At 40.9% G+C, this 18,057-nt stretch overlaps 1 protein-coding gene across 1 annotated transcript; it reads right to left on the reverse strand.

Annotated features, from left to right (window-relative positions):
* Positions 1–2,284: 2,284 nt before the first annotated feature.
* PDGFB (platelet derived growth factor subunit B) lies at positions 2,285–17,792 on the reverse strand. The gene is made up of 7 exons (XM_073642710.1): positions 17,358–17,792; positions 13,829–13,925; positions 7,514–7,606; positions 7,079–7,272; positions 4,828–4,975; positions 4,559–4,733; positions 2,285–3,211 (listed from the first exon to the last, which is right to left on the reverse strand). The coding sequence occupies exons 1-6, from the start codon at positions 17,412–17,414 to the stop codon at positions 4,597–4,599; spliced, it is 726 nt and encodes a 241-aa protein (XP_073498811.1). The 5' UTR covers positions 17,415–17,792; the 3' UTR covers positions 2,285–3,211; positions 4,559–4,596.
* Between the last annotated feature and the right edge of the window lie 265 nt (positions 17,793–18,057).

Consider the following 18,057-nt stretch of genomic DNA (forward strand, 5'->3'; position numbering starts at 1 on the left):
CAGTATTTAATTTCTTACCAGAGAAAGAAAATGTGCATCAAAATCTGGATTCTGGATCTCTTAATATGTTTATCACACACTTACAAGATCTAAAGTGCTTGATGAAGGTGGATCTTTGTGCTAAAGTAACAATCCCTGCTGAGCTTCTTCTCAGAACTAGAAAACCAAGATCCATATCTACTGATAGAGGACATTATTACAAGCAAGCCCTCCATGTCTTGAATGACCATCTAGGTGGGGTCTGATGGTTGCCGCCTTCTATGCTCCTTTATCTAGATTTGTGGCGAGATTCTCTGAGGGTGAAGAAGTATATTATCATGGCATCGCTGGAAGCCTTGTACAATAATTTACATTTATATCAGCTAGGACAATTATGACCCATTGTTATAACACACAGATTTTCCCATAGAAAGAACTAATATGTTTTTATTTTGTAGCTTTAGGTAAATTATATACAACCTTCACAATTGCTAATGCAATTTAGTTAGCAAAGACATTTTCAGACACCAATATGTGAAATGTGCCAACCAAGGATCTGCAACTCAAAGGATGTGTTAAGTTCCAGAGGTTAAAGGTCACTAATGTCACACCTAGGTCACAGAATGCCTTTCTGTAAAATCAGCCACCAGAACTGGAGCTTGATCCTATTAAATCGTAAGCCTTGACATGAGCTGAAATCGCACAAAGAACATTAAAGACCTGATTGCGGAATTTCAAGCAGTTTAACACCAGAAATCAGGTATAAACTGCTTGGTAAGATGGCCCCTAAGATTGAATAAGTAAAAGAATACTTGCCATATTTGTCTCAAAAAGTTTCTTCTTCTCATCTGGTGGAGTTTTTCTCAGAGTGTGACAAGATTCCTAGGGGGCTACTATAACACCATACATATTAGATGTCTATTGCCAAATATAGGCAACTTTGGCTGGTTTAGGCAACAAACTGAATGCCCTTGGTTGATATCATATACTTCCAGTGAGTTGGCATCCATTAGAGTAGTGATACATTCAGTATTTTTATCCTCTATCATTTTATCTTAGATTAGATGGAAATATACCAGGCTGATGTGCTTCCCACAGCCTAAATCGACAAAATCATATTGTGAGTATGATGATTAAAGGGAAGCTATCATCAGTAAATGACCTGTTTTTAAATCAGGTTTTGGTATAACATGTATTTAAAAAATGGTGATGTTTTATTTTTCATGTCATGATTTCTATAATAAAATAATAGTAATCTTGCAATTTCCCATTTGTCACTGGGGCCTTTTTTTCCGAATCATACTTCCTGTCCTTTCATGAAGCATTTTCAGCAGGCTCATTATCATCAGAGGCAGGCTTACAATGACAGCTAACAGCTCTGTGTACAGCTGATAACACATGATCCTCCAATTACAATAGTCAATGTCACAGCTCCCCCTCCCTTCACATTGACCTTTACACAAGCTCATTAGATGCTTCAATAAAAAGATAGGGTCTCAAAATCTGTTCATTGCTGCTAATGTACATGTATTGTTTCCTGAAACAACAGGAAGAATGAATCTAGAATAGCCCCAGTGGTCAGTATGAGAATTACAAGATTTCTATTTTTTAATTTTAATACATATTGTGTTAAGTAAAAAAAGCATTGCCAAAAAGTAAAAAAATACCTTTAACACAAAAACCTGATTCAAACAATAGATCATTTTTTTGACAATAGCTTCCCTTTAAAGACCTTTTGATAGTTGAAGCATTCAATAATACTTGGGTGTATATGGAAGTGCAGGGTCATAAAGCAAAGATTGACCACCACCATACCCCTAACCAAGTAGGACAGGACCACTACACCTCTCTCACGACCTGAGCTTGGGGTTGTTGGCACCCTCAGTTATTTTCCATATTCTTTGGGTAATTCCATACTTTTTTTGTATTATAGGGTATGAGAACAGCATCACAAAATAAAATAAAACGTCACCATTCTAGGGCTTCTTCCTTGGTTACAGAACTGTGGATAGAAAAATTTTCATGGACCATCCAGTTGTTCAAAAAGGTGGGTGAATTCCAGCTCCAGGTAACATTATGATCTTTTATTGAAAAAATTAAACCATCCAGTTGTTACTGGACTCTGCCATTATTTTTTTTGCATATGTGATTGAGAATGAGCGCTCGGCCTTCATCAGTATGATAGGTCTTAGGAGACCTAACCTATTCCTTGTGAGAAATACCAATATATGTGGGTGGACTGTTGCCTTACCTGCGTAATAAATCTATTCCTGGCTTTCTTTTGGCTTAAAATAAAAAAGACAACTTAATCAAAAACGTTCTTGTCTTTTTAATACAAATGTAATCCCTTTTTAATACAAATTGCTTGGGGTTTTCTTTGTACAATTTAAATATTGAATATAAATTACTTTACATATTACATCAATATTTTTCATTTTAATTGACAGGCAGAGCTGTGTGCAAAGAGAAAGGAATTCAGAGTAATGGGAAGGAAATGGATAAGTCATTTCAGAAATACTGGGAACTGTATGAAGAAGGACAAATGAAAGGAGCCACACGGTAACAGTATTCTGCCACTAGGTATGGATAAAAAACACTGTTGATTGATTAGACAACCTGCAGTTCCCCATTAGATGTCACACGACAACTCTTTCTGCATTGTTGTACTGTTCGTGGTTTGCTCCATTAGCTTAAAGCAGAAATACACCAGGTATATCTGACATGTGGCTTTTTCCTTCTCAGTGGTTGCAACTTAGTAGAAATACATAAATACTGGGCTATGGTGATGAAGGTCACTAAGAATTCAGTCCCATTCCCATGTTTCAGTCTCTGTCCTGCCTCGTGCAATCTGAGCAAAGGAAACCACTTTTTACAAAAATATGTATATATTTATATATATATAAAAATACAACATAAAGTACATTAAATAAGGTGACAAAATACATCCAGTGAACTCAAGAGTGGCTTTGTGTCCCCCATTCTTTTTTCCCACCACCTCTGAAAATCAGAGGTTTAAACTTAGAAATTGGCAGTAAGTTCTTTGCTTGCTGTCAAAGGAACACAATCCTTTATCTCTGTTGTTGGGAGAAATGTGCAGTGGGAGCAGTGGGTACAGATGGAAAACAGTCTTTTTGTCTCTGTAAAGCACCAGCGGCACCAAGTCCGGAATTTGAATCTTCCGGTCAGAAGTCCATAGACCCCATAGGGGCCAAATTTGATCTGGCTGTGTATCCTAGGAAAAAAATATATAAGTATATTTAGACAGTTGGATTTAACAAATTGGTGAATTCTCTGACATCGCCAATAATTCTCATACACTGGGAAAGCAAGTGAACAATAGAATTAACCATATATTACATTCTATTAGGAAATATTTTTATGCCCAAAAAAGACAAAAGTATTCTAGGAGTGATTCCTTTATTGGCTAACCAGAAGAATTATGCTTACAGCTTTCAGAGCACAGAGGCTCCTTCTTCAGGCAGGTTTAGAAAATGAATTTGTAAATTAGCCTGAAGAGGGAGCCTCTGTGCTCTGAAAGCTGTAAGCATAATTCTTCTGGTTAGCCAATAAAGGAATCACTCCTAGAATAATTTTGTCTTTTTTGGGGATAAAAATATTTACATCAGTTTTTCTGGCTAATATGGTACCACAATATAATTTTTTTTATTGTAAATCATTATATCAGGAAACAAATATAGTATGGAAGAGTGCGGTCGGCTAGGTTTCGACATTTACTGTTTTGCATTTGTGATGTAACAGGATGGTAATCTGTGGAAACCAGAAAGTTCTAAGTCATAGTGAAGAATATTATCTACTTCTGAATCTGTGCCCTATCGTAGCATTAGATGCCATTACTTAATGATATAATAGGATCAAACATGCATAAGGCGGCATATACTATTCTTAGATATTTAGAGATAATCTCATAACTGTTTGTTAATTGTTGAGGAAGAATTAAGGGTTAGTTGCTCCATTCTTTTAGCAATTCCTGAAGAAGCTAAATATTTAAAGGATTTCTATGCCATTACAGTATATTTAATCCTTCAAGTTGTTAATTGTTGTAAACCCCATTTCCCAGCACTTTTGAGATTAATATAACATGGTAAAGAGGTTTTCCCATGTTGCATGTTCAGGAGAGCACCACTCCTCTGCCTCCCAGCATTCTGGTTGCTGGGGACAATGTGCTCCTGATGACTGACAGCGCAGACTAGCGGCATGGTTGCACCTTTGGTCCAAACTGAATGCTGTTAGAAGAGGCGGGTTTGCCTCTACAGCATGGCAGAAGCATGGATCCAGACGGCTTCAGATCGGCACAAGTAGGCTCTACACTACAGTATAGAGCCTGCAAGTGGCCCACGCTCCTTACCTAAGGAAATGGCCAATCTGAGACTGCAGGGTGGCCGGCAATCTAGACAGCAAGCTGCATTCTATAAAATTAAAAATTTAAAGTATTTTCCTTAATAGGTAAATTACAAAGTTTTTGTATTAGCAAGTACTTGGCAATTTTACCACTTTAAGAACTTGAGACAACCCCTTTAATAATTGGTAGGTGGGGTGAGGAGGGGGTATCACATCTTACCTGCTTAGTAACAGATACAAAGAACCATTCCCAGGTCACTACGTGGTTAGAAGAAGTTTCTGCTCCTTTTTGCTAGGTAGGTGCTTAAATTTTCTACTTTTTCGTTTCAGCGGTCGTAGCTGAGACTCCTCTTTATGACTTATAGTGGTTGGAGGTGGAGTAGTCACCGGTACTTCTATATTAAACAATCAGGAACAATAAGGATCAGTGTTTGTGTAGATGAAGTTTTCAGTATTGTAAGAAACAGAAAAGGAAGGGATAATAATTACCTGCAACCTTCCTGTGGTCGTTGGCAGTGTGGTGACTTCTTACAGATGCAGAGCTTACAGGCTGGCACTTGCACTCCACATGGTCTTCTAATGGAAAAGGGACTTCTACGATATTTTTTAGGTTTCGATGAATCACAATCTTCTTCACCTGTATCAACAGGACAATCATTATTATGTTTCAGAAAACTAAAAAGTGTCATCAATCTATAAAACAATAACCAGATTACTATCCACAAGGAACCATAAACCACCACTCTGTGTAATTAGTAGCAACGTCCTTTTACTAAGCAGTCTGTGACCATCAATGGTATAGGAGGCTCGCATTACACTGAATGACCACACTGCCTATGTAGTAGATCTTTCCATTTCCCAACGACATATTCCATCACACAAATATCCAGCCAGGAATGTTCCATAAAAAATACTCAACTTTTCCAAAGCACAATGTTTTCCTGGAAAGTACCCCCAACCGTGGGGCACATGAGTAGCACAATGGATAGGATACTCTGCTATAATACGTTAGAATTTGGATATGGACAATGCAAAGCTGTCCCTCTGGAAATATATTGTGGTCTTTTTACTGGACATTTGTAATAATAAAAAAAGACATCTCAGATGTCCATCAACCTAACAGCTCTGCTTAGCGTTCCTCACTGACGGGAAGTTGGCAGCGTGTCAAGTTTATCATAGCTTTGATTTTATGGAAATTGGGGAGGGGGGATGTTGCATTTGAAGTCATTTGCTTTGTTTTCTTTTGTGAATATTTCAAATGAATTTACACAGTAGATTGCAAATTCATTAAGAGATTTCACAATCTCAAGAGATTATATTGTCTCAGCATAGGTTAGCAATCCACTGTTTTACATCAGCATGTTAACATATATATTAGGGCCCCGTCACACTAAGCGATGCAGCAGCGATCCCGACAACGATACGACCTGTCAGGGATCGTTGCTGCATCGCTAATACATCGCTGGTGAGCTGTCAAACAGGCAGGCTCACCAGCGATCAGGGGAGCAGCGATATCGTGGAAAGAATCGTTCCACGATGTCCTGCTCCCGTTACCAGCCTGCTGAAGCAGGAGCAGGCTGGTAACTATGGTAAACATCGGGTTACTAAGTGCGCGTGTGCCCCTAGCAACCCGCTGTTTACCATGGATACCACTCTGCTACGGTGCGCGGGAGCCTCCGCGCACCGTAGCAGAGTGGTATCCATGATAAACAGCGGGTTACTAAGTGCGCGCGTGCCCCTAGTAACCCGATGTTTACCATAGTTACCAGCCAGATCGTTGGTCCCGCTGGTCACACACAGCGATGTGTGCTGGCCAGCGGGAGGCCAACGACCAAAAAATGGTCCAGGACACTTTGCAACGATCAGCGACCTCACAGCAGGGGCCTGATCGTTGCAAAGTGTCACACACAGCGACATCGCTGGTGAGGTCGCTGGTGAGTCACCAAAACCGTGACTCAGCAGCGATATCGCTAGCGATATCGCTATGTGAGACGGGGGCTTTAGTCACTATGACATATGCAATACCTTGATTTACTAAAAGAGTAAAAGGAGAGCCTTATAGGCCAGGGCATTGAATAGGCTTACGCCATCCATACACATTAGATGGCTGTAGATGAATGTTGGTCAAACGATGCTGCAGCCGATCGTTCGGCCAGCTCTACTATACATAGGAGTGCTCGTTTGGCTGAGCTCTTTATGAGAAAGCCTTCACCAAACATATCTAATGGCAGCTTATCTCCGGAGAAGAGAGTGATCGGCAGTCTGAAATCGGACATTCCCGATCGGCATCTCACCCGACTATCATTTGTCTAGGGCCGCATATATATTAGACTGTCGGTGAGGCCGACATTAGTCTAATGTTTGTGGGGGGGCTTAAGAGACTAAGTGCAGATATGACCAGCAAAAAGTTTATTGAATTGAAAGCAAATATGGATGCTTACTGATGGACAGCAGGCGTGGAGGTGATCACTAGCAGCACAATTAATGCCAAAAGTGATCATATAAACATGAGCCTTAATATCATGTTCTATAAAAAACATGGATCAATTTTTATAGCTTTATTAAATTTTTGGAATAAAATTGGAATTTTATGAAGCTGGATTTTTCTCCATTTCCTTCATCCTCAAGTGGTCCCTTGGATTCCGCGCTTCATAATGCCTAGAGCCTGGGTTGGCTGGTTTCTCTTGCTTTTTGCATTAAAATCATACCCATAAATTTAGGTCACCTGGCCCAAAGTTACCTTGACATGCCGAATATGTTTCCGAAGTGCCACGCATTTCATGTTCCTGGAGTTGCAACATCCAGAGCACCTCTGCACCTCCACACAAGACGGCTGGACTACAAAGTTAGCATTGGTTGGATCGACCATATTGCGAGTGATTTCGAAAACTTCCGTTCTTGTTTTGCACTGAGCGGGCTGAGCTTGTTCAATCCCTGAAAGAAAAGAGACGTAAATCAGTTACACAAAATCCCAAGAGGAAATGTTGTTATAGTTGTGAAATGTCGGTGTCATGTGCAAAGGTGTAGTAGCTAAAACATCAGAAGTGTGAACCAATACGTGAATTTGGTACGATGATGAAGTGAGTGGCTGTCCATAAATTCGGAATGTATGATTTCACTGCTGTATTACGCCTCGTAGTCACTGAGAAATGGTTTAGCCCTAGGAGTCTCTTACCTAGACTACGAATGACCCGGGAGTGGCTGGAATTGCCCCTAGGCAAGCTTCTTGTTCCATTCCTGTTCTGCTCCTGTACATCCTCCTCGTCATCTATTGGGGGAGACAAAAATGTTATTTATCATGCAATTACATTAATGATTCAAGGTTGGATTGCAAAACACATTACATCCCATAAAAACAGGAGATTCTTACACAAGAGACACAGTTTGTTTTACTTCTGATACAAGGTTATTTTACTGTTCACATTTAAAGATGGAGATTTTAAAGGGATTGTGTGGTTCAAAAGGGAGCTGCAGGGGCTCAGGGATTGTGAGTATTCCCCTGGATGACTATTTCTTAATTTTTCTTGTTTTCTCCACAAAAATATCATTTGTAAACTCACATAATAGAGGCCTTATGTGATGATTACACAAAAGTTATATAAAAGTTTGACTCATGAAATCACAAGAAATTTGCAATGTGCAACTGTACAAACAACCCTCTTGATATGAGAATCATATGAGACTGCTAAACTCTGGACCAACACCAAATTATGATATGGGCTATTCAGATGTTTAACTTTTCAAAATACTATTAAGGGGAATCTTCACCAGGTTTTTGCCATCCCATCTGAAAGCAACATGGATATAGTGGCAGAGACCCTGATTCCAGTGATGTGTCACTTACTGGGCTGCTTGATGCAATTTTGATAAAATTGCTGCTTTATCTTCTTCAGATCTATCAGTTCTCTGAATGCTGAGCTCTGTATAACCCCGCCCACACCCCTGATTAGCAGCTTTCTGTGTACACTGTGCATAGGCAGAAAGCTGCCAATCACTGGTGAGGGCGGGGTTATACAGAGCTCATGTATATGGAGGACTACATGGCAGCAGGTTTACTAGTCCTCTAGTGATAATCTCCTGCTGATAAAACAATGATTTCATCAAAACTATAGTAAGTAGCCCAGTAAGTGATGCTACTCTCAAATTAGGCGGCAAAAACCTGGTGACAGATTTAAGAGTTTGTTTGTTTATAAAGTGGACAGACAGACTGAAGAGCATTATTTGGGTCCTTTGCAGCCCACTAGCTCATCATAATGTACCCCTTTATGTGTCTGAGACAGAAGCTGCTTGCTGCTTTGAAGGTGGAAGTAGGACCCTCACCTCTTAGGCCCCTGTTTGGCTGTACCCATGGTGTATTTGCACCTGAGCTGATATAACAGATTGATATTTGCTTGATAAATGACAAACCCAAATGTGGTTCTTTACACTTTTTAGTGATCAAATGCATATGGATACATCTCTTTTGTAGGCCTCGATATCTAACCACCATAAAAGATCTGTGTAAACCACAGCTGCAGAATTAAGGTCATACACCCCCCCGGCTGATGATAATAAAAAGCCTTTTCATGCTATTTTTGGCAGCCTCTACAAATATGTAGGTAAAAATGATTGAAACATTTACAAAGGAAAGCATTTCCAAGGGGATGGACTCTGAATGATATCACTGTTTTCCCTAAAGCCTGGTCGTAGTGAAAACAAGACCTACTGAGAGATTCCATGGAACAACCAGCATGCAAATGTAACCACCAGTTATATAGACAGACGGCATTGTAGAGCTAATTAAGGGGATCCCAGGGGGCTTCTAACTGTTTATGGTAAGATTTCTCCATAATGACTATTATTCCAATCTGCTCCAAATGGGAAAATACATTTAGTGGACATAATATTAAACACTGTGAACATTATTCTTATGACCGGGACATGAAATCTATGTGCAAGTTGTAGTTTTAAGGGACTTGTCTATGGGTGAAATCACATTCTGTAAATATTTCATAAAAAAATTACATTATATGGGAACCTTAACCTTTTACCTTTATGAAACAATGAAACACTGATATTAAAGGGGCAAGGACAATAACATGCAGTGACGCACTGACATTTAGGGTCCGACAAGAATGGCACACTGACATTTAGGGTCTAAGTTCAATGATACACTGGCACTTGGGGTCCTAGGATAATGACAAAATGAGTGAGAGCACTGGCCCAGGAACAAAGGCGCGGACACTTGGAGCCCCATAATAATGACACATAGGCTTACACCAATGTGACGAGAACAATGACACGTAGACAATTGGAAGCCCGATATAAAGACACACTGACTAACACCAAGTGTTCAGGGACAAAGGCTGTCTGACACACGGGGTCACAACGTTATTAAGGAGGAATCCCGGTGAGCATGAAAATAGCTGTTTCTTTTTTGCAGAATGTACGCTGAATAAATACTTCAACACAATTCTAAAGATATTTTCTTAAGACTATTTGGACTTTTAATTCCATTGTTATTATTCTAAAGAACATTTTGGTGTCACAGCAAGTTTATGTAAAAAATTTAACATTGGGTTAAATTGCTATTATTGTACTTTTCATTGAACACATTACAAGCAGCACTGTCATAAAAGAGGTAAGAACAGTATATATGTCATCACCACATATGACTACAATGAGCTGCCCCGCAGCAGGTATCTAATAAATGTCATGTAACTATACATTACAGTAGAGGAGGTCGAGCAGCAGAAGACAAAGAGTTATTTAAAGTAAGGGGACAAAAAGCTACTTAATAACAAGAGGTGCATAAGCAATTAGGTTAATTTGCCAATTAATAACTTTGTTTGTGTTTTGTATGAACTGTTTGATTGTGAAAAGTCTCCTCCTGGGAAAGGAATAAGACAAAACAATGGCTATTATTTTAAATTTTAGGTAAAACTTAGAAAGCTGTTTCCAAAACAGCTGCTCACCACACCCTGTCTGTATGAGAACACACCAAGGACAAACACTGAATAGGCCGGGAGACGCTGGGGTCTGGCCGTCCACAGGCACACCACTGACACATATTATTAAATCACCCTCTGTAAATAGAAACCGATCTGCTAAAACTACTGCCTCAACTTTCCTTCTATTACACTATACGGCCAATCAATATACTGTGATAAAAATATTGGAAAGTCAATTATGGCAGCTTAGAGACCCTGGAAATCACCTATATACAACATCTGCATGTGGCAAATAGTAGCAAACATCTGAGTATTTTTCATATGTTGTAACCTCTTGATGGGTTAGGCCTTCAATCGGACTACTGTTGATCATGGTGTCCAGTTCGCTCACACCAAGAAGTGCTCAGCTTATGCTCAAGTGCACACAGATTGGTATATAAACTCTTAAGCCGCCGTAAACTGATCATTTTGCCTGCCGCCATCTCTGTCAGCTCTCCCATACACAGGGCATTCGTTTGGCTGGGCGCTCCTGTGTTCTTTAAGTGCGCAGTCAGTAGTCCGTATAAATCAGACTGAGAACGGAACGTAATGCTTGGCCTGTCCGGTGGGTCTTCTGACCCGAGTGTGACAGTTTCATATATTTCTATGCAGTCGTCACGCTCGGGTCAGGAGAGCCAGTGGACAGGCCAAGCATTGCGTTCCGATCTCAGTTTGATTTATACGGCCATTTGATTGTGCTCTAAGAGACAGCCATCAGTGATGGCTTATCATCAGTCTAAAATCGGTCATGCCCGAATGACATCTCCCCCAACAATCAGTTGTCCAAGCCCTCATACACATTAGACTGTTGTCCAAACTCATCGATAATGGCGGGTTAGTCCAATATTAGGCAGCATGGTCGCTCAGTGGTTAGAATTGCAGCACTGGGGCCCTGGGTTCAAATCCCACCAAGGACAACATCTGCAAGGAGTTTGTATGTTCTCCATGTGCTTGCGTGGGTTTCCTCTGGATAATCTCAAAAACTATTTACAGGTTTAGCTACCCTTTAAATTGCTCTGTACACTGCTGTTATTACACATGCAGATAATAGCAATGGTAAAGGCTAATAACTATTTCCAGATAATTCCAATTATTATACTGCCCTATTCATATATCCATATTACGTGGTCATACAAACTCAGTAAAATCATGGGTTTTAGTTTACATGATGTAAAAAAAATGAAAGATCTTTGTGGCAAACCAAAAATTCACTTCTGATGAAATCCCGCTACATCTTGTGTTGTGGTGCCAGAAGTTAGTGGAAGAAATGAGAGCATGGAGGGGTGGAAAATAACAAATGATACTGACATGTTCAAGACACGTGAAGAGAAGTAGATTAACTAGGGCAAATATCTAATGTCCATACCCTGTACCTAAGTACCCTGGCAAGGTAAAGTGGTTTATTGCCTTGTCACCCTGTAGCCAGGGCATGTGCCCTACTTGCACCCTACATTATACAATCCTGGCATAAGAATTGCTATTGTAACAATTTTCCTAATTCAATTATTGCCAAATGCCCGGGGAATATGGCCCTTTAGACAATATGCACAAACAAAAGGTACCCAAACCTAATTTATGTGCCCTCCTGTGACACTACATGCCAGGTCCCATAATTTCTTGCCAGATTCTCATTGGCACTGCCAGGATGATGTGCTTGGTGGGTATTAATAGCATGTACAGCTGCTGCAGCTGGACCACGTCTGGAAGTGAGAGGGTGGGCTGCGTGTAGGGGGAGGGCGGGCAAGGAATTCTTTTCAAGCACAAGCCAAAGTTTGAGACTGGCACATCAGACAAAGAGGGGAAGTTGTGTCCAGACAAAGATAGCGGAGTGCAGGGGTCTGACGTGCGCAGGGAGACAATAGCAAGGAGGGAGGTCACAGCACAGCATAGCAAAGACCCGTGGACTGCAAACAGGTCCTCCTGGCAGGACTTCATGCACACTCAGGCCAGCTCATGTGTTATGGTCATTAACCCATACACTAAGGTAAAAACTATTCCCCAAACATATCTGGATTATAATTGAGGCCAGTACATTCCTGTATGTTTAAGGCTGCATATTGTAACTTGCAAATAATTGTAGGCACCTGGTTCCTAAAGATATTCAAGCACTGACATGCTGATAAAAAGCGAATAACACATAGTATGTACAGAAGACGACTGAATTATGGCTAATGTCAACATTCACAGCCCGTTATGTAAAATTCAAAGAATAATAATCCCAGGGGTCTCCTGGGATGTGGCCAATAATGTCTACACTGGAGCTCCTCATTCTCATCAATGCATATATTAGGATGTTTAGGAAGACTAAAGGGGTTGTATGTGACTTTAATATCAGTGGCCTATCCTTAGGATAGGTCATCAATACCAGATCAGTGGGGGGCAACACCCGACACCCTACCGATCAGATGTTCCCGATGCCGGCAGATGTGATCACTTGCAGAGTGGAAAAGCACAGCTTCGTCAACTTCATAGTGGCCGCAGTGGCGTACTGCAGATCCACCCCTATTCATTTCAGTAGGGGGCAGATGTGCAGTACCAGCTGCAGCCACTATACAGTAGACAAACCTGTGCTTCTCAGCTATGCAACTGATCATATCTGCCGGCGCCGAGAACAGCTGATTGGTAGGGTGTTGGGTGTCGCATCCCACTGATCTGATGTTGATGACTTATCCTAAGGATAGGCCATCGATATTAAAGTCTCAGACAACCCCATTAACTATAAATGTAACTTAAATCAACATATCAACTCTAGGACAATATTGGTTTAATGCCAACTATAACATGTGTCTTCATTGTAACAGGCAGCCTTAATGGGAATCTGCTGCTTGGTTTCAGTTGTCCTCTCTGAGCACAGGATGAATTAGTGACAGAGGCTCTGATTCTAGCACTGAATTACATACATTTCATCAATGATTATATTCTGAAGTAGTAAGACTCCATTCACACAAGACTAAAGTCAGCCGAACCCACTGATCTTGGTGGAGAATGCTGACAGTCTGATGCGTATGGGGACCACCCTGACCCTCCTCCGACATATGAAGTTAGGGGAGAGAAGGATCTGTCCTGCTGAATTTAAATGGCTCAGACACAAGCCGCTGTCAGATAATTCTGGCTGTACCTCTCTCATAGAGAAGACAGGAGCTCTCAGCAGAGTTAAGCACTTTATGTGGGGAGTGATCAGGAGAGATAGCTGTCGGCTCTATAAATGTATATGGAGGCCTCTAGGGTTCCCATGTTCCTGAGCTGTGCCTCCTGGATACTCCCTGTATACTGTGCACATGGAAATAACTGTCAATCAATGGTGAGTGGGAGGAGGGAGCGGACTCAGCACACATAATGGAGAAGACTCCAGCACAGCGAAAAAAAAACAAGGATTTCATAAAGTTAAGTCATTCAGTGCTGGACTTAAGGTCTCAGTTATATGTTATGTGTAGACCCTAGATAGGAAAGCTTAAACCTTGTGACAGATTTCCAGTAAGAAAATCAAGCACATCATCAGACACAATTCTGTAGAGATTTACCTACGGATTCTATCTGCAGCAACCTTCTTATATCTGCTATAGACTTGACTGATCCTCCTGTAATTTTCTCGTACATCTCACTCGGAATGGGGTCCCCCTGTTAAGTAAGCAGATCACAATTATTCTACAATCACATCAGTAAAAACAGTAAATATGTCAGATGGATGGATGATACCAGAGAAGCACATTGACCACATTAATTGACTCATCCAATATTTTCACAATCTGATGATTCCCAAGTGTTTCAATGGCTCAATCTGGACGAACATCTACAAACCATACCAGTCTACGCCATTTACGTCATTATGGTGTCCATCGGACAGTATATACTGTATTGTTATTAGAACCTCGAATGGTTCTCCGTGGATCTCTTGGAACAGATGTTCTGTTACTACTTTGCATCCATTCTGCATATGATGGTTATGGAAGGAGGATGCATCAAAGAATTTGCTATAGACCCTGTGTAAATAGCTGTTATTCTTTTTATACATTCCTTGCTTGTCTTCCTGCCATACCTCCCCATCACTTTGCACCATTTTATTTACAAAATGAACACATGAACGTTGCAGCTGTCATCATTTCCAGTGATGCTTTCCAGGTGCATGTAAGCGTATGACTGTGTGCACTCTAGGCACAGAGCACTGTAACACTGAAAACAATGTAACAATTGGCAGCATATGACTGTGTGCACTCTAGGCACAGAGCACTGTAACACTCAAAACAATGTAACAATTGGCAGCGTATGACTGTGTGCACTCTAGGCACAGAGCATTGTAACACTGAAAACAATGTAACAATTGGCAGCATATGACTGTGTGCACTCTAGGCACAGAGCATTGTAACACTGAAAACAATGTAACAATCGGCAGCATATGACTGTGTGCACTCTAGGCACAGAGCATCGTAACACTGAAAACAATGTAACAATCGGTAACAATGTCAGTATATACTGCATCTATTAATGATCCCAAGCAACTAGTAGAAATGTATCAAGTCTACAGGTTAAAAACAAGCACCAACAGCCAAATGAAGAACTGAATATATACATTAATAGCAAATAAGTTTGTTATGATCATTATGATACATCATGAGATCTGTGAAATGCGACCATGATCACTTCATACCAGATTTGGTTTGGATGAATATACCATGTGTCATCAGAATTTGCAGATTTCTGTTTTTCACCAATATCAGCACTTTTGAGGGTCTTATGTGAATCTCTAAGTTGCATGACCATGACAGCTATTATTAAGCACCACATTTCTCAAAACCATTCTACACTTTATTAAGGTGCTCGATTCTCACAGAGAGAAAATCCCAACCCAGAGGCTGAACAAGCTAGGACAAAGACAAATTTGGCAGGCAACCCTTCTAGGAAAGAAATACTAGGATTGCAGGGAGAGATGCCAGCTATTGTTCTTCATAGAAACTTATAGCCCTGGTGGAGAGAGGTGAGAGGGCTGAACAAGGGGGTAGCAAGAAGCTTTTGGGATCCTTGGTAATGGGAGACAACAGAGAGACTGATGAATCTCAAGTGGAGAGGGGCAGACAAAAGTGACCTATTTGTTTTGGCCAATGTACCACTCTACACCACACAGCGAGGATATTCAGTACGACAAGGAGAAGTTGTCATAAAGAACTGGGCTGATTGCGTAGAGATAAATATTTATTGTTATATGTACTGTATATAAATGTATATCCTGGAAAAGAAATGTCATAATGTATTCATATGAATAAAATATATCTTAGTACAAATAATAAAGGTAAAATAAACAAGCAATGAACAAAGAAACAAAGAGGAAGGCTTGAGTAGACAGGAGGTCCAGACAGCCTGACATAAAGCACCTGTACTGGAAGTCATCCAAAGAACATGCATCATTGCTGCCCCGTGTTTATGTTCTGGCAGCTCCATGAGCTATAATTACTGACAAGATGGGTCTACTGGTGTTATAATGTATATGTACTTAGTGGTCCCAAACTGCATGGATGGATGTTGGGGTGAATTGTGCGCACCCCTAAGATCAAAGAGGATTCTCAGACCACACACGTAGATTTTTTTTTTACTAAGGCATAGAGTAAAATTTCCTTCTATTCATAGAGGTGGTGACCAGCTTGATAAAAAACAAACATGACTATTTAGGAGTTCTATTTAAGGAACATTAGAAAACGCTCTTCGACATTTGTTTTTTAATTGTCTAATAATCTTATTGTGAGTTTTCGAGGGTAAAATATCTCCTGCAGTGCTGAGAAAAACCTCAGAGAGCAGCACATTGCAGTTCTAGTTCTAACATATCATAAATGGGGCAGAATGGTGGCTCAGTGGTTAGCACCCTTGCTTTACAGCGCTGGGGTCAAATCCCACCAAGAACAACATCTGCAAGGAGTTTGTATGTTCCCCGCGTTTGCGTGGGTTTCCTCCAGGTTCTCCGGTTTCCTCCAATACTCCAAAGACATACTGATAGGGAATGTAGATTGTGAGCCCCAATGGGGACAGAGATGCTGTGGAATTAATGGCGCTATATAAGCAAAGCATCATAAATGAATAAATAACTCAGCATTACTATGCTGAGAAGCTCTATTTCTTCTGTACAGTATGGAGTTTTACAGAATTGACACTTATTAATCCTAAATAGAATAAGTAATCACTGGGGTGGGGTGGGTCCTCGACCACCGCTCCATTAAAATGATAGCCACCATCCTTATGATGAGTCGGTAGCTCAGCCATCCTTTGGGTTCGTCATAGGTGTTGATTTTGGGAGAGCCTTACTAAATGACATGCCTTTTCAAGTATCTCTGTTTTACAACATACATTTGCATGCCTCCCTCCATGCTGCTCTCTCCCTGCCTGGCAGGCATGTGTGCGTGCTGTAATGTAACCTGCCCTCCTCGCTCTCCCTGAGGCTGCACATACAGGGTGTTCCAGGCGGCTGGCCATACACCCACTTCCGCATACACCACAGTCACTGCTGGCAGGTGCTATGGGTCTGTACGGGTCACCTCTACAAGTGGCATCCAACATTCCCTGTGTTACCACATTTCCAATGTTGGTGCCCAGGTGCAAAATGAACAATAATTTTAATAATAGGACCGTGCATAATCAATGTGGTCTCTAGGTAAAACAAGATTTCACATGTACAGAACCCTGGAATTAATGGTGCTTTAAAAAGAAAATCTAATAATAATCTTGCTATTTAGTATACCTGTACAAGCAGCCCTCGATACAATGTGACAATTCTCAGTCCATAAACATCTGTTGGATTTATTCACTATTTTCTGCAGTAATTAGGAAAACATTGGGATTTTTTAAACCCCCAGAGAGGATAGAGATGATTGCCACTATATGGGGTTTAAGATTTATCAAGAATTTGATTTTCATTTTTAATAATCAATGATAAGAATTTGAAACATTCAGAATTGATTTGATTCACTACCTGCCTCTATAGAAAGAAGAAAGAATTGAATGACTGATGTCCCTAATAAATGACAATATAAAGGGTGCACTGACACCCAATATTCAGCGGGATCTTACCTCAGCACAAACCACATGCAGAAGCCAAATAGACATTAGCAGACCCCCAAGATTCATCCTGTAGTCCAAGGGAGAATATGTGGAACATGTATATAGCAGCTGTCAGATCTTCTCAGATAGTGAATAGCAGGGAGGCTGGCACCCTTCCAATAGGGGATACCCCTCCCCAAAAAAAAGGTCCCTTATTCCAAAGTCTGCAGGCTGGATGTTGTTGCTGAAGGTAGAATTTTAAGGTTGTATGTAGAAAGGGAGAAACAAGATGTGAAAGGTGATAGGTGGCATCAGTATTCCAGCAGAGTGACACAGACTGTCATGTAGGAGGCTGAGGTCTAGGGTTTCCTTCCAGAGCAGATGCTCAGAGCTGACCTAAAGCCTCTGATTCCACTTCTAAGTGTGCAGTTTTCTTTAGCTGTCCCAGTGAAGAGGCGGGTGTTGTGAGGGGATGGGCTGGCTGCTGAGGGAGGGTGCCTGCGAAAGTCAGGACTGTATGGAAAGGTGTGCAGGGAGGGTGTGCAGAATGGGAGGGAGTCGGAGCGGAGACGAGAACACCCTTTAACAGTGCAGACACATCAAGTACTGGATTGATAAGGGACAGTCATTTACAAATCCCTCGTCTGTTACTAATGATCACTCATTGCTTGGTTGCTGGTCCACAGAGTGGCCAGTGAGGTCATCATTTTCAGAGTCGCTCACCACAGTA

Source organism: Phyllobates terribilis, unplaced genomic scaffold (genome assembly GCF_046119375.1).
Source record: "Phyllobates terribilis strain yellow unplaced genomic scaffold, ASM4611937v1 Scaffold_8__6_contigs__length_399053987, whole genome shotgun sequence".
Taxonomy (NCBI): domain Eukaryota; kingdom Metazoa; phylum Chordata; class Amphibia; order Anura; family Dendrobatidae; genus Phyllobates; species Phyllobates terribilis.